The 17959-nt window shown below is 43.5% G+C and overlaps 1 protein-coding gene across 2 annotated transcripts in view; it reads right to left on the bottom strand.

Moving 5' to 3' along the window:
• cntnap3 (contactin associated protein family member 3) overlaps positions 1-17428 on the bottom strand; it is a 217379-nt gene extending 199951 nt beyond the window's left edge. For both annotated transcript variants that reach the window (XM_064977502.1, XM_064977503.1), the window contains exon 1: positions 17219-17428. In XM_064977502.1, coding sequence (XP_064833574.1) covers positions 17219-17342 — 124 coding nt within the window. In that variant the 5' untranslated portion in view covers positions 17343-17428. The remainder of the gene's footprint in view (positions 1-17218) is intronic.
• Between the last annotated feature and the right edge of the window lie 531 nt (positions 17429-17959).

Genomic DNA, 17959 nt, shown 5'->3' with positions numbered 1-17959 from the left:
CATGACAGATTTCTGGTCCAGTACCAACTCATCTACGATGATGACAGGGCTGTGTGATGAATGCGTCCATTTTGAAGGTGCCAGGCTTTTGAAGAATTTGGCCTTGAGCTAATACAGAATGGCCTGGGTCAGATCCAAAGTTAGATGAACTGCCGTTTTCTGTCAATTTCCTACTTAAATACTGCTCTCTGGATTAATAAATCTAGATTCATAACTGCCAGAGCCAGACTCAAGTTCACACAGTAAACATTTTTTTTTTAATACGACCAGCGCTACCCGCCGCTAACTTTGTGTAACCTTGACTTCATAAGATCTCATTCATGGCTCGACTTCCCCAAGACACATTTCATAAATGACAGTAAAGAAGAAATATGAGGGTGATTTATCCTCTCCTCGCTATCTGCTTTCCCCTTCCCTCATGCAGCCTCCGTGAGACGCCACCCTTCTCATGAATCATGATGGACAGTGGGCTTTGCAGGGAAATACCTACGCCACACAGACAGTTGCACCAAATTGATTTTATTCACTGGTTTATGTTCTTCTCAAAACAAACAACCAGCTCATTGAAAAGTAATACATTCCGAAGAGGCAGGGAGCTGTGTGCTGCATATGAAGCACTGAAGCACCCGGTCAGTCGGTTTACTGGCCAAATATACATAATTACCAACCCAGGAACATTCTTTTACTTGATTATTAATCTTATTGTCTGTGGGAATAGTGGAGGAGGGAGGTCATTGTCTGACTCTGAAGTCTAAGGTTCCAAATTGAACCCTACTCCATATTTTTTGCCCAGAGCCCTACACTCTTAGAAAAAAAGGTGCTATCTGGAATCTAAAATGGTTCTTTGGCTGTCCCCATAGGATAACCCTTTGAAGAACTATTTTGGTTGTAGGTAGAACCTTTTTGGGTTCAATGAAGAACCCTTTCCACAGAGGGTTCTACATGGAACCAAAAAGGTTGTTTGTTTTTTTTACCCTTTTTTTCTGAGAGTGTATGGGCAAAAGTGCCGCATTATATAGGGGATAGAGTAGCATTTGGGATGTGGACAAGTCTAATTTAGAGGCATAAAACGTTTCCCCACAGCCTCAATCACCTGCCAAACTCTCTGCTTGTTCCTAAACACCTTTGGGACACATACAGCTGACTCACAGCCAAAGAGGTCATCTCTTTCAACTGTTCCCTCCTGCCCCAGCTAGTCAACTGTATTTGATTCTGTATAGTCTTACTAAAAAGCCTACTGAAGTCACACAGTAATGACTTAGATGAGAATACTGCATATTGTCAGTGTGAGTATAGTCTCTACCCACAGGCGCTGTGTCTCTTTGGGCCCTGGTCATAAGTAGTGCACTACATAAGGATTAGGGCTCTGGTCAAAAGTAGTGCACTACATAAGGATTAGGGCTCTGGTCTAAAGTAGTGCACTACATAAGGAATAGGGCTCTGGTCAAAAGTAGTGCACAACATAAGGAATAAGGTGCCAATAGGCGCCATCATTCTTGCAAGACTAGTGTGAGTGTGACTCACTATCTGTGTACACACCCAGGGTAGGGGACTGAGGTGTCATGGTGTTATCTGCCATTAGGCCATGATTAGAAGGAGCGCTCCACTGACTCCAGATCAGCTGTGAGAGAAGATAAAAGCCCTGAGAGGACTGGTAATATGCCTAGTACCTCAGGAGAGAGAGAGAGAGAGAGAGAGAGAGAGAGAGAGAGAGAGAGAGAGAGAGAGCGAGAGAGAGAGAGAACAGAACAGCCTCAGTTCTTGGGGCATGGACTCTGCAATTTGTCAAAAGCATTCCACAGGGATGCTGGCCCATGTTGACTTCAATGCTTCCCACAGTTGTGTCAAGTTGGCTGGATGTCTTATAGATTGTGAACCATACTTGATTCACACGGGAAACTGTTGAGCATGAAAAACCCAGCAGTGTTGCAGTTATAGACACAAACTGGTGTGCCTGGCACCTACTACTATAACCCATTCAAAGGCACTTAAATATTTTGTCTTTCCCATTCACCCTCTAAATGGAACACATACACAATCCACGTCTCAATTGTATCAAGGCTTAAAACTCCTTTTTCAACCTGTCTCCTCCCCTTCATCTACACTGATTGATGTAGAATTGCGCCAGGAGGGGATTGCTGATGTTTTACGTGCTCCTAATTAACTGCTAGATTGTTCGTTTTTTAGGGTTGTTTGTAACTTATTTTTTTACTTAACTTCTCTAGGGTGGGGGGCAGCATTTGGAATTTTGGATGAAAAGCATGCCCAAATTAAACTGCCTTCTACTCCGGCCCAGAAGATAGGATATGCATATAATTAGTAGATTTGGATAGAAAACACTGAAGTTTCCAAAACTGTTAAAATAATGTGTGTGAGTATAACAGAACTGATTTGGCAGGCAAACACACCAAGACAGTCATGAAGAGGGCACGACAACACCTTTTCCCCCTCAGGAGACTGAAAAGATTTGGCCCCAGATCCTAAAAAAGTTCTACATCTCCATCATTGAGAGTATCCTGACTGGTTGCATCACTGCCTGGTATGGCAACTGCACAGCATCTGCACAGTACTGCACAGTAAGGCGCTACAGAGGGTGTGTTAGGCCCAGTACCCAACTCGGGCCAAGCTTCCTGCCATCCAGGAATCTATATACTCGGAGGAAAGCCCAAACATTTTTCAGAGACTCCAGTCACCCAAGTCATAGACTGTTTTCTCTGCTACTGCACGGCAAGCGGTACCGGAGTGACAAGTCTAGGACCAAAAGGCTCCTTAACAGCTTCTACCCCCAAGCCATAAGACTGCTGAACAACTCATAAATGGCCACCAGACTATTTACATTAATACCCAACCCAACCCAACCCCATTTGTTTTGTACACTGTTACTACTCACTGTTTATTATCTGTGCATAGTCACTTCACCCCTACCTACATGTACAAATGACCTTGACTAACCTGTAGCCTGGCACATTGACTCAATATCAGTACACCCTGTATATAGACTCGTTATTGTTATTATATTGTTTTACTTTTGATTATTTTTTACTTTAGTTTCTTTGGTAAATGTTTTCTTAACTCTTTCTTGAACTGCACTGTTGGTTAAGGGCTTGGAAGTAAGCATTTCACGGTAAGGTCTGCATGTTGTATTCAACGCATGTGATAAATAAAATGTGACATCAATAAGGGATCACATCTTTCACCTGGATTCACCTGGTCAGTCTATGTCATGGAAAGATACAGTATACACGGGGTCATATTCAAATACCCAACTGAATTTGTGCATCAACCTAATTCAATTTTCATGCTGTATGAAAAAGAAGCAATTCACGTAGCTGTGTGTTGAGCTCTTAATTGTAAAGGACTCTGTGTACACACATATAAAACAAGTTAAAATGAGTCACGAGGAGCGATCTATAAACAGTCAACTGTAGGTCTCCAGCTGAGAACTACTAAGGTTCTTCCCCTGGCTACAGTGACTACGGTGGCTGCCTCTCTCTCTCTCTAGTCTTGAGAGTTGGACCAAAGCGCTGCGTAGCTCCGATTAAGCCTGATGCTCTCAGACCCTCAACCGATAAGAGGATAGCCTTGGAATAATTCAGGGATACTCTAATCTTTATACAATACACATTATACTGTACAGTACCCCCCCCCCTCCCCATAAGGAGCATAGCCAGGGAAACCTTCAACTGATATTGGCGGTCAAGGTAAGATGCTCTCATGAGATAGCCTCAGAATATTTTATAGATAGGCATCTACGCATGTAGGATGTTATTTTGAGCCAGTTTGCTACAGTAGGAAAATAGTCCTGCATTAATAGTAAATGTCAATTATCATGTGGATTATAATGAATTTCAATTTTTGTAGGGGTTGATACATTTCACGTAGGGGAAAACCAAATATTACATGTCAAAGTTCTCCTGCAACAGGGTGATCAAATGAAGATCCTACATCTGTATTTTTTCATCCAACCATGAGCAGCATAAACAAGTAGACCTTAACCTGACTGTGGAGGTTGAGGGCGAGGGCAGACACTCTCATGAAATAGCCTCAGAATATATTATGGATATGCATACTTACACAGCACACAGGACAGCACAGCCTCACACACCACATAACTAGGTAGACCATAACCTGACATTGGAGGTCGAGGGCACACCCTCATCGAAAGTACAATATGCGATACCTACAAGAATGTAACCCACAATCTTGGCATTACCGGCACCGTACTCTTACCAACGGAGCCGCAACGGACCGGAACCTGACATTGGAGGGCAGGCAGACCCTCTCATGAAAAGTAATAAACTGACTTCTCAGACAAGCAGTTAGTGTATGATGAGTCAGCAAGTTGTTTGATTATACATGCTGCCAACTGGCCAACAAATCAAATATCAAGTCCTGTTCTCCAAAGATACAGATGCACTGAAGCAGCTTGGAATACAGTGAACAGCACCAGCCAAGCATGATGTGATAGGAGGAAACATATACTGCCATGTTAGAATAGAAAAATGCAGTTATGTAATTGAGGTTTGACTTCTTAATAGGCTTAAATCAAAGTATTGAAATTGTATAATTTTCTATGGCAATCACATCAAGTAAAAACAAAAATGTTTACATCTCTGGGTGAAAAACAACTCAAGTCAGCTAGGCAGCATCTGTAGATTTTAAAATATATATCCGTTGGTTTGCTGTCATTTGGTAACATATACATTATGAATAGTAGGTGGCAGGTAGCCTAGCGTTTAGAGCATTGGGCCAGTAATTGAAAGGTCACTGGTTTGAATACCTGAGCCGACAAGGTGAAACATCTGTTGATGTGGCAGTTAACCCTAATTTGCTCCAGAGGTGCGGTACCACTATGGCTGACCATTTAAAAGAATATTCTCCAATGAGACTGTTTAGTCTCATCGCCACAACAGGCTCAGGAGAGACGAAGGTCGAGAGCCATGCGTCCTAAGAAACACAACCCAACCAAGCCGCACTGCTTCTTAACATAGCGCGCATCCAACCCGGAAGCCAGCCACTGTCGGAGGAAACACCGTACACCTAGCGACCTGGTCAGTGTGCACTGTGCCCGACCCGCCACTGGAGTCACTATGAGACAAGGATATCCCTACTGGCAAAACCCTCCTAACGTGGACGACGCTAGGCCAATTGTGTGTCGCCCCAAGTCGCTGCCGGCTGTGACAGAGCCTGGGCTCGAACCCAGAGTCTCTGGTGGCACAGCAAGCAATGTGATGCAGTGCCTTAGACCACTGCGCCACCCGGGAGGCCGTAAAGTAACACATTTCACTACACCTATCTTGTAAATGTGACAATAAAAAAACTGGAAAACGTCCCTTGACAAAGCGTCTGAAACAGGACGGCCATTGTCTTCTCTTTAAATGTGCTGTATATGTATTTATGTCACAGTTGTTCACCCTGACAGTGATGGTCTGTGTGTGTGTGTGTGTGTGTGTGTGTGTGTGTGTGTGTGTGTGTGTGTGTGTGTGTGTGTGTGTGTGTGTGTGTGTGTGTGTGTGTGTGTGTGTGTGTGTGTGTGTGTGTGTGTGTGTGTGTCTGGATAGAGAGAATCAGGCAGGGTCTGTGACACTGTGGCTCTAACCGTATCCCCGAACGGCACCTTGTTTCCTATATAATGCATTACTCTTGACCGGAGTCCTATGAGCCCTGGTCAAAAGTAGTGCACATTATATAGGGAATAGGGTGCCTTTTGGGATGCAAATGACTCTGACTCAGGGATGCACTCAGAATGGCAAGCAGCCAGGGGCATCAATGAAAAAATGGGCCGATGTTATAAATGCCAGGGCTGATTTCTGGTCCCAGTCCACCCCTGCAAGCAGTAAAGCAGTGGAGGAGTGGAGGGCCAGGGGCTTGCAAAATGTACAGCCATCTGCTCAAATTACAATACATATGTATCTCATTACCAACCACCATACCCTTCTCTCTCTCAATGCTTATCTGTAGCTCTCTCTCTCTGCTTATCTGTAGCTCTCTCTCTCTCTCTCTCTCTGCTTATCTGTAGCTTTCTATATATCTCTCTCCCTACATCTCTCTCTTTCCACTTTTATGTATCTCTCCCCCTCTCTCTCTTTCTACCTCTGTCTCTCTTTCTCTCTCTACCTCCATATCTTTCTTTCTCTCTCTCGCTAGCTCTCTCACTCATTCTCTCTTTCTACTTCTGTTTCTCTTTCTCTCTCTACATCTGTATCTTTCTTTCTCTCTCATCTCTCTCTTTATGTCTCACTCTCTCTCTCAATTCAATTCAATTTCAATTCAATTTAAGGGCTTTATTGACATGAGAAACATATGTTATCATTGCAAAAGCAAGTGAAGTAGATAATAGACAAAGGTGAAATAAACAAAACAAAATAACAGTAAACATTACACTCACAAATGTTCCAAAATAATAAAGATATTTCAAATGTCCTATTATGTGCAAATACTACAAAATATGGGTTGTATTTACAATGGTGTTTGCTCTTCACTGGTTGCCCTTTTCTTTTGGCAACAGGTCATAAATCTTGTTGCTGTGATGGCACACTGTGGTTTTTCACCCAATAGATATGGGAGTTTACCAAAATTTGGTTTGTTTTCAAATTCTTTGTGGATCTGTGTAATCTGGGGGAAATATGTGTCTCTAATATGGTCATACATTTGGCAGGAGATTAGGAAGTGCAGCTCAGTTTCCACTTATTTTTGTGCACAGTGCGCACAAAGCCTGCTCATGAGAGCCAGGTCTGCCTATGGCGGCCTTTCTCAATAGCAAGGCTATGTTCACTGAGTGTGTACATAGTCAATGCTTTTCATAAGTTTGGGTCAGTGACAGTGGTCAGGTATTCTGCTACTGTGTACTCTCTGTTTAGTGTCAAAAATCATTCTAGTTTGCACAGTTTTTTATGAATTATTTCCAATGTGACAAGTAATTATCTTTTTGTTTTCTTGTGACTTGGTTGGGTCTAATTGTGAAATAAAATTGTAGACCTCCACAAGTCTGATTCATCCTTTGGAGGAATTTCCAAATGCCTGAATGTACATCGTTCATCTGTACAAACAATAGTACGCAAGTATAAACACCATGGGACCACTCAGCCGTCATAGGAAGGAGACGTGTTCTGTCTCCTAGAGATGTGTCACGCCTTGGTCTTAGTATTTTGTGTTTTAGTAAATTAGTTGGTCAGGCCAGGGTGTGACATGGGTTTATGTTATTGTGTTGTGGTGTTGGGGTTTTTGTAGGCATTGGGATTGTGGTTGATTAGGGGTGTGTTTAGTTTAGGTTTGGCTGCCTGAGGCAGTTCTCAATCAGAGTCAGGTGATTCTTGTTGTCTCTGATGGGGAACCGTATTTAGGTAGCCTGGGTTTCAATGTGTATTTCGTGGGTGATTGTTCCTGTCTCTGTGTAGTTTCACCAGATAGGCTGTAATTAGATTTCACGTTCCGTTTGTTGTTTTGTATTTTGTAATAGTTATTTCATGTATCGCGATCCTTCATTAAAGATCATGAATAACCACCACGCTGCATTTCGGTCCGACTCTCTTGCAACAAACGAAGAACGCCGTAACAGAATCACCCACCTCACACGGACCGAGTGGCGTGGGAACAGGCAGCTGGAGCAGCGAAGGGAGGACGTTATGGACAGCAGAGGCTTGGAGTATACGACGTGGGAAGAAATAGACAGGTGGGCGGCCGACCCAGAGAGAGTACCGGAGCCCGCCTGGGATTCGCTGGAGCAGTGCGAAGAGGGCTATAGGAGAATGGAGTCGAAAAGCATGGAGCTGCCAGTCTGCATGGAGCTGCCAGTCTGCAAGGAGCTGCCAGTCTGCAAGGAGCTGCCAATCTGCATGGAGCTGCCAGTCTGCATGGAGCTGCCAGTCTGCAAGGAGCTGCCAGTCTGCAAGGAGCTGCCAGTCTGCATGGAGCTGCCAGTCTGCATGGAGCTGCCAGTCTGCAAGGAGCTGCCAGTCTGCAAGGAGCTGCCAGTCTGCAAGGAGCTGCCAGTTTGCAAGAAGCCGCCAGAGCTGCCAGTCAGCATGAAGCAGCCAGAGCCGTCAGTCTGCCAGGATCCGCCAGTCAGCCAGACTCTTCCAGATCTGCCAGTCACCCAGACTCTTCCAGATCTGCCAGTCAGCCAGAATCTTCCAGATCCGCCAGTCAGCCAGACTCTTCCAGATCCGCCAGTCAGCCAGACTCTTCCAGATCCGCCAGTCAGCAGACTCAGATCCGCCAGTCAGCCAGACTCCAGATTCCCAGATCCCAGATCCGCCAGTCAGCCAGACTCTTCCAGATCCGCAAGTCAGCCAGACTCTTCCAGATCCGCCAGTCAGCCAGACTCTTCCAGATCCGCCAGTCAGCCAGAGTCTTCCAGATCCGTCAGTCAGCCAGACTCTTCCAGATCTGCCAGTCAACCAGACTCTTCCAGATCTGCCAGTCAGCCAGACTCTTCCAGATCTGCCAGTCAGCCAGACTCTTCCAGATCTGCCAGTCAGCCAGACTCTTCCAGATCCGCCAGTCAGCCAGACTCTTCCAGATCTGCCAGTCGACCAGACTCTTCCAGATCTGCCAGTCGACCAGACCCTTCCAGATCTGCCAGTCGACCAGACTCTTCCAGATCTGCCAGTCGACCAGACCCTTCCAGATCTGCCAGTCGACCAGACTCTTCCAGATCTGCCAGTCGACCAGACTCTGCCAGATCCGCCAGTCAGCCAGGATCTGCCAGAACTGCCAGCCAGCCAGGATCTGCCGGATTCAACTGCCTGGTTGGGCTTCCTCACAGTGCTGGGCTTCCTCTCAGTGCTGGGCTTCCTCTCAGTGCTGGGCTTCCTCTGTTCCAAGCTGCCCCTCTGTCCCGAGCTGCCCCTCTGTCCCAAGCTGCCCCTCTGTCTCGAGCTGCCCTTCTGTCCCGAGCTGCCCCTCTGTCTCGAGCTACCCCTCAGTCCAGTGGGGTTCTGGGTGAGGACAACTAGGCCATGGTCGGCGGCGAGGGTGGATTATCCCAGGACGCGTAGGGGAGGAACTATGACATTAATGGAGTGGGGTCCACGTCCCGAGCCGGAACCGCCACCATGGACAGACGCCCACCCGGACCTTCCCTATGGTTTTGAGGTGCGTCCGGGAGTCCGCACCTTAGGGGGGGGGGGGTTCTATCATGCCTTGGTATAGTATTTTGTGTTTTAGTTAATTAGTTGGTCAGGCCAGGGTGTGACATGGGTTTATGTTATTGTGTTGTGGTATTGGGGTTTTTGTAGGCATTGGGATTGTGGTTGATTAGGGGTGTGTTTAGTTTAGGTTTGGCTGCCTGAGGCGGTTCTCAATCAGAGTCAGGTGATTCTTGTTGTCTCTGATGGGGAACCGTATTTAGGTAGCCTGGGTTTCACTGTGTATTTTGTGGGTGATTGTTCCTGTCTCTGTGTAGTTTCACCAGATAGGCTGTAATTAGATTTCACGTTCTGTTTGTATTTTGTATTTTGTAATAGTTATTTCATGTATCGCGATTCTTCATTAAAGATCATGAGTAACCACCACGCTGCATTTCGGTCCGACTCTCTTGCAACAAACGAAGAACGCCGTTACAAGATGAACGTACTTTGGTGTGAAACATGCAAATCAATTCCAGAACAACAGCAAAGGACCTTGTGACGATACTGAAGGAAACAGGTACAAAAGTATCTATATTCACAGTAAAACGAGTCCTATATCGACATAACCTGAAAGGCCGCTCAGCAAGGAAGAAGCCACTGCTCCAAAACTGCCATTAAAAAGCCAGACTATGGTTTGTAACTGCACATGGAGAAATGTCCTCTGGTCTGATGACTCAAAAATAGAACTGTTTGGCCATGATGACCATCGTTATGTTTGGAGGAGAAATGGGGAGGCTTGCAAGCCGAAGAACATCATCCCAACCATGAATGCCTACAAACCTGACTCAGTTACACCAGCTCTGTCAGGAGGAATGGGCCAAACGTATCGTGGGAAGCTTGTGGAAGGCTACGCAAAACATTTCACCCAAGTTAAACAATTTAAAGGCAATGCTACCAAATACTAATTGAGTGTATGTAAACTTCTGACCCACTGGGAATGTGATGAAAGAAATAAAAGTTTAAATAAATCATTCTTTCTACTATTATTCTGACATTTCACATTCTTAAAATATAGTGGTGATCCTAAATGACCTAAGACAGGGAGTTTTTACCATGATTAAATGTCAGGAATTGTGAAAAACTGAGTTTAAATGTATTTGGCTAAGGTGTATGTAAACTTCAGACTTCAACTAAATATGTTGAAGAGGGTGGGGCTTAAGTTGCATCCCTGTCGCACCCCACGGACCTTTGGAAAAAATGCTGTTTTTTTAAGAATTTTAACAGCACTTTTGTTGTTTGTGTTCATGGATTTTATAATGTTGTATGTTTTTCCCCCAACACCACTTTCCATCGATTTGTATAGCAGATCCTCATTTTTCTTTTTTTTTGTCAGTTAGGGTGTGCAGGGTGAATACGTGGTCTGTCGTATGGTAATTTAGTAAAAAGCCAATTTGACATTTGCTCAGTACATTGTTTTCACTGAGGAAATGTATGAGTCTGCTGTTAATGATAATGCAGAGGATTTTCCCAAGGTTGCTGTTGAAGCATATCCCACGGTAGTTTTTTTATTCAAATTTGTCTTCACTTCTGTGGATTGGGGTGATCAGTCCTTGGTTCTAAATATTGGGGACGATGCCAGAGCTAAGGATGATGTTAAAGTTTTTAAGTATAGCCAATTGCAATTTGTGGTCTGCATATTTTATAATTTCATTGAGGATACCATCAACACCACATGCATTTTGGGGTTGAAGGGTTTTGTATTTTGTTCTGTAGTTCATTCAATGTAATTGGAGAATCCAGTGGGTGCTGGTATTCTTTAATAGATGATTCTAAGATTTGTATTTGATCATGTATATGTTTTTGCTGTTTGAACTTTGTATAGGGCCAAAAAGATTGGGGAAGTGGTTTACCCACACATTTCCATTTTGGATAGATAACTCTTGGTGTTGTTGTTTGTTTGGTGTTTTCCAATGTTCCCAGAAGTAGTTAGAGTCTATGGATTCTTCAATTACATTGAGCGGATTTCTGACGTGCTGTTTCTTCTTTTTCCATAGTGCATTTCTGTATTGTTTTAGTAATTCACCATAGTGAAGGCGTAGACTCAAGTTTTCTGGGTCTTCATGTTTTTGGTTGGATAAGTTTCTAAATTTCTTTCATAGGCTTTTTGCATTCTTCATCAAACCATTTGTCATTGTTGTTCATTTTCTTCGGTTTTCTGTTTGAAATTTTTAGATTAGCTAGGGAAGCTGAGCGGTCAAATATACTGTTTAGGTTTTCTACTGCCAAGTTTACACCTTCACTCTTACCATGTTTTGTCCAGGAAGTTGTCTAAAATGGGATTGAATTTGTTGTGCATAATTGTTTTTTGGTAGGTTTCCACACTACTTTCCTTCCATCTATCGCATTTCTTAATATTATTCAGTTCCTTTGGCTTTGATGCCTCATGATTGAGAATTGCTCTGTTCAAGGAGACTGTTATTATGCTGTGATCTGATAAGGGTGTCATTGGGCTGACTGTGAACGCTCTGAGAGACTATAGGTTGAGGTCAGTGATAAAGTAATCTACAGTACTACTGACAAGAGATGAGCTATAGTAGGAGTCCACTCAAAGCCTACCATGGAGAAATGTCACATGAACAAGTGTACAATAATGCTTTGTTACTGATCCGATATGGTGATTTATCTGAACTGAACACACTGTCCTCTCTCATCCAATCATGTTGCAGTGTTCTGCTCCTCTAAACAAGAGCGTCATTTATTTATAGTGGCTCCTAAGAACACTAGAATGCTGGAAGCAACTCTTGTTCCTTCCAGATTTATAACTTCTGACCCTGACTCTTGGGGGTGAAATCAACCATAGTGTCACGCCCTGGTCTTAGTATTTTGTGTTTTCTTTATTATTTTGGTCAGGCCAGGGTGTGACATGGGTTATTTATGTAGTGTGTTTTATCTAGGTTTTTTTGTAGGTTATGGGATTGTGGTTAGTGGGGTTGTCCATAAAAGTATATGGTTGCCTGGAGTGGTTCTCAATCAGAGGCAGGTGTTTATCGTTGTCTCTGATTGGGAACCATATTTTGGCAGCATATTCTTTGAGTGTTTTGTGGGTGATTGTTCCTGTCTCTGTGTTTGTTTGCACCAGATAGGGCTGTTTCGGTTTGTCACGATACGTTTAGTGTTTTGTATTGTTCGTGTTTATCTTTAATTAAAGATGTATCGAAATAACCACGCTGCAGTTTGGTCCTCCTCTCTTTCGACACAAGAAAACCGTAACACATAGGCGTTCTCCTGTCCTCTCTCCTTGTGTTAAATATTAAAAAGAAAGCTATTGAATGAATGACAAATTACATTTTGTTTTCGTGTAAAATTGCCAGTTGGCAACCCATCCCTTATGGGATTAATTGACACACATTACAATAATTCACTGATAATTTAGTGATAATTCTTCTTCCAGTGTTCTCTGCAGTGTGTATTGCATAAAGAGGGAAAAATATATATTAATAGTAAATAATATATAATATATATAATATAATATAATATAAACTAATTATATCCCTGGAGCAGTAAACATATATATATACAGTCGTGGCCAAAAGTTTTGAGAACGACACAAATATTAATTTTCACAAAGTCTGCTGCCTCAGTTTAAATTCTGGCAATTTGCATATACTCCAGAATGTTATGAAGAGTGATCAGATGAATTGCAATTAATTGCAAAGTCCCTCTTTGCCATGCAAATGAACTGAATCTCCAAAAAACATTTCCCCTGCATTTCAGCCCTGCCACAAAAGGACCAGCTGACATCATGTCAGTGATTCTCTCGTTAACACAGGTGTGAGTGTTGACAAGAACACGGCTGGAGATCACTCTGTCATGCTGATTGAGTTTGAATAACAGACTGGAAGCTTAAAAAGGAGGGTGGTACTTGGAATCATTGTTCTTCCACTGTCAACAATGGTTACCTGCAAGGAAACACGTGACATTCATCATTGCTTTGCACAAAAAGGGCTTCACAGGCAAGGATATTGCTGCCAGTAAGATTGTACCTAAATCAACAATTTATCGGATCATCAAGAACTTCAAGGAGAGCGGTTCAATTGTGGTGAAGAAGACTTCAGGGCGCCCAAGAAAGTCCAGCAAGCGCCAGGACCGCCTCCTAAAGTTGATTCAACTGCAGGATCAGGACACCACCAGTACAGAGCTTGCTCAGGAATGGCAGCAGGCAGGTGTGAGTGCATCTGCATGCACAGTGATGTGAAGACTTTTGCAGGATGGTCTGGTGTCAAGAAGGGCAGCAAAGAAGCCACTTCTCTCCCCGAAAAACATCAGGGACAGACTGATATTCTGCAAAAGGTACAGGGATTGGATTGCTGACGACTGGGGTAAAGTCATTTTCTCTGATGAATCCCCTTTCCGATTGTTTGGGGCATCAGGAAAAAAGCTTGTCCGGAGAAGACAAGGTGAGCGCTACCATCAGTCCTGTGTCATGCCAACAGTAAAGCATCCTGTGACCATTCATGTGTGGGGTTGCTTCTCAGGCAAGGGAGTGGGCTCACTCACAATTTTGCCTAAGAACACAGCCATGAATAATGAATGGTACCAACACATCCTCCGAGAGCAACTTCTCCCAACCATCCAGGAGAAGTTTGGTGACAAACAATACCTTTTCCAGCATGATGGAGCACCTTGCCAAAAGGCAAAAGTGATAACTAAGTTGCTCGGGGAAAAAAACATTGATATTTTGGGTCCATAGCCAGGAAACTCCCCAGATCTTAATCCCATTGAGAATTTGTGGTCAATCCTCAAGAGGCGGGTGGACAAACAAAACCCCACAAAAAAATCCACAAATTCTGACAAACTCCAAGCATTGATTATGCAAGAATGGGCTGCCATCAGTCTGGTTGTGGCCCAGAAGTTAATTAACAGCATGCCAGGGCGGATTGCAGAGGTCTTGAAAAAGAAGGGTCAACACTGCAAATATTGACTCTTTGCATCAACTTCATGTAATTGTCGATAAAAGCCTTTGACACTTATGAAACGCTTGTAATTATACGTCAGTATTCCATAGTAACATCTGACAAAAATATCTAAAGACACTGAGGCAGCAGACTTTGTGAAAATTAATATTTCTGTCATTCTCAAAACTTTTGACCACGACTGTACATATGCAGCATGTGACAGAGCTGCAGGAATTGTGAGCAGTTTTGTTGGTTATATTGTCATAGTTAGGGGGGCATATGGGGGAGGGAATTCTGTCACCTCCAGGTAGGTGTTTGTCCCCCTGTGTGCTGAGGGTGTCAGGTTCTTGTCCAGTTCTGGCATGTAGGTAGCCACAGACTAGTACATGTCCCTGGGCCTGGAAATGGTTGATTTCCCCCTCCAGGATGGGGAAGCTGTCTTCATTAAAGTATGGGGATTCCAGTGGGGGAGATATAGGTAGCACGCAGGATGACATTTTTCTGTGTTGAAATAATTTCCTTTTGAATTTCTAGCCAAATGTAAAAGTGAGTGAGTTAGGTGTGCTGTATACCACATTAAAATACCCCAAGAGTCTATTCCCTGTTTCACACATGGTAGTTTGGTGGATGGGACTACCAGCTCTCTATAACCTAGAGGGAAACCAGTGGGTCCATCTCCTCTATACCTCCCTCTCTCTATCTCTATATCTATGTTTATCTTTCTCTCTCTCTACCTCTGTCTCTATCTCTATGTCTTTCTCTCTCCCTCTGTCTCTCTCGCTCTCTCTCCCTACATCTTTCTCTCTCTCCCTCTGCCGCTTTATCTCTCTCTCTCTCTCTCTACCTCTACCTCTCTCTACCTCTCTGACTCTCTCTCGCTCTACCTCTGTCTCTTCCTCTCTGTATCTTCCTTTCTGTCTCTTCCCCTCTGTCTCTCTCTCTACCTCTATCTCTCTCTACCTCTATGACTCTCTAAAAGGTCCTCAGTGATGTCACCATTGCCCTTGATTCTAAGCAATGTTGTGCTGCTATTTTTATTGACTTGGCCAAAGCTTTTGATACAGTAGACCATTCCATTCTTGTGGGCCGGCTAAGGAGTATTGAGGTCTCTGAGGGGTCTTTGGCCTGGTTCGCTAACTATCTCTCTCAAAGAGCACAGTGTATTATGTCAGAACATCTGCTATCTCAGCCACTACCTGTCACCAAGGGTGTACCTCGAGGCTCGATCCTAGGCCCCACGCTCTTTTCAATTTACATCTACAACATAGCTCAGCCAGTAGGAAGCTTTCTCATCCATTTATATGCAGATGATACAGTCTTATACTCAGCTGGCCCCTCCCTGGATTTTGTGTTAAACACTCACAACAAAGCTTTATTTGTGTCCAACAAGCTTTCTCTGCCCTTAACTTTGTTCTGAACACCTCCAAAACATAGGTCATATGGTTTGGTAAGAAGAATTCCCCTCTCCCCACAGGTGTGATTACTACCTCTGAGGGTTTAGAGCTTGAGGTAGTCACCTCATATAAGTACTTGGGAGTATGGCTAGACGGTACACTGTCTTTCTCTCAGCACATATCAAAGCTGCAGGTCACCCATCTTTTCAGTTCGCTGCAGCTAGCGACTGGAACAAGCTGCAACAAACACAGGACAGTTTTATCTCAATCTCTTCATTCAAAGACTAAATCATGGACACTCTTACTCTTACTCTTACAGTTGTGGCTGCTTTGCATGATGTATTGTTGTGTCTACCTTCTTGCCCATTGTGCTGTTGTCTGTGCCCAATAATGTTTGTACAATGTTTTGTGCTGCTACCATGTTGTGCTGCTGCCATGTTGTGTTGCTACCATTTTGTTGTCATGTTGTGTTGCTACCATGTTGCGTTGTCATGTGTTGCTGCCATGCTATGTTGTTGTCTTAGGTCTCTCTTTATGTAATGTTGTGTTGTCACTCTTGTCATGATGTGTGTTGTGTCCTATATTTTATTTTATTTATTTTTATTTTTAATCCCAGCCCCCATCCCCGCAGGCCTTTTGCCTTTTGGGAAGCATTCATTGTAAATACAAATGTGTTCTTAAATCACTTGCCTAGTTAAATAAAGGTTAAATAAAAATATATTAAAATGCTTCTCTCTACCTCTCTCTACCTATACAACTCTCTCTCTCTCTCTCTACCTCTCTACCTCTCGCTCTCTCTTTCAGCCTCTTCCTCTCTGGCTCTCTCTATATATACACTTCTGTCTCTCTCTTCATGTTGTACACACACACACGCTCACGCACATACAAACACACACACACGGACACGCACACACACACACACACACACACACACACACACACACACACACACACACACACACACACACACACACACACACACACACACACACATGTATATGTATATATATATATATATGTACACACACGCATACCATTCCATGGGACCCCGTTGAAAATAAGCTTGTTCAGGAGATTACGCAGTATGTGGGAAATTAAGAAAAGAACACATGCATTGTCCTTTTGAACGTTGGTTAATGCAACCTATGATCGACTATATACGCAGTGGCCAAGCTTCTAATAGGCTACTCTTTATAATACTGTATCTTCAAGTGCATAATTGTATCATTTGTCGCATTTGGTGTAGCAAATACATATTTGCGGGGACAAGCACTGATACCATAACCATTACACTTAACCGCAGGGTTATAACCTAATAATAACAGCTGCTAAAAATATATGACACTGATATTCCCTGCACTGCAAACTCTGACAGCTCAATGCATGTTTCCTTTTGACACGCTGGATGGGCTTGCTGCGCATTTCTGTCAAGTCAGAACATCATCATGTATGGCGGGTGTCCACATGGCTAAAGGGAAAGCTCTGTTTAATCCATAACAGGCAAAATAATACTCTGAAAAACATATTCAACCACTCGGCGCAAGAGGTATAACACATTAACTTCAACGCCCAAACGAATACACATCAATAATGTCACCGCTGACTGTGGTAATTTGTCAACAAAAAGTTGCCTAAAGGTTTATATTCCCATACTGCAAGTAACAAATAAACCACTCTATTAAATCACTCAGATTATATAGAAAGCAGAGAAAAAAACTTGTTTTAATAAACGCAATAGAGCAAATTCCACGCCATCCCTCTCCGCTTAAGTTGCAGGAATCTTGTTGCGTGTGCTCACCTTTTCCAATTGCCCCATGTGAACACCAGAGAAGGACGGCGAGCTGTAAAATCATTCCAATGTGTCTTCTGGTCCTCAAATCCATGTTCAAAACGAAATGATGCTGCCGGAGGAGAGCGACCATTCCTGTCCTCCTCTAGCTTGGTAAATAATTCGCGTGTGCCTCTCTCTGTGCTGCCTGCCTGTGCGTCCGCTCTGTGAAGCGCTCTGCTCACGCCATGCGACTGGTTCCGACTCGAGGAGGAACAGTTGAGAGAGAGCTGAGAGAGAAATAGACACACCTCTACAGCCCAGCCTCTGATCAGTATCACATATTTTAAAGTGCCCATTATTAAGCACAGACTTCAGGACCAATAAACTATCAATTCTTGGACTTAATGTTGTCTGCTATCAACTAACATTTTTTAACATTTAGCCTGTGTCATGATTAGTTTAACTCTATATAGTTATTTGTGAGAAGGGTAGGCCGTCGCGGTGGCAGTGAGGAGCGGTGGCAGTGAGGAGCGAGGGAGACTGATATATCATCGAATAAATTAATATTGGCCCCAACTTTACAATACTTACAAAATAACAAACCGGACGATGAACATGCCTTGCATGGGATAGCACCTACCCAGCCAACCACTTACTGTACCTGTTTAGCCTGTGGCGACAAGAGAAAACGATGGGTTTTGAAGTAACTGTCCGGTGAAAATGGCACTTTTAAAAGCTCATAATCTGTTAACTCATACCCAAATAATG

The sequence above is a fragment of the Oncorhynchus masou genome, chromosome 11 (genome assembly GCF_036934945.1).
Source record: "Oncorhynchus masou masou isolate Uvic2021 chromosome 11, UVic_Omas_1.1, whole genome shotgun sequence".
Classification (NCBI taxonomy): domain Eukaryota; kingdom Metazoa; phylum Chordata; class Actinopteri; order Salmoniformes; family Salmonidae; genus Oncorhynchus; species Oncorhynchus masou.
Note: the sequence above shows the minus strand (reverse complement) of the source record. Positions and strands in the feature narration are given on the sequence as shown.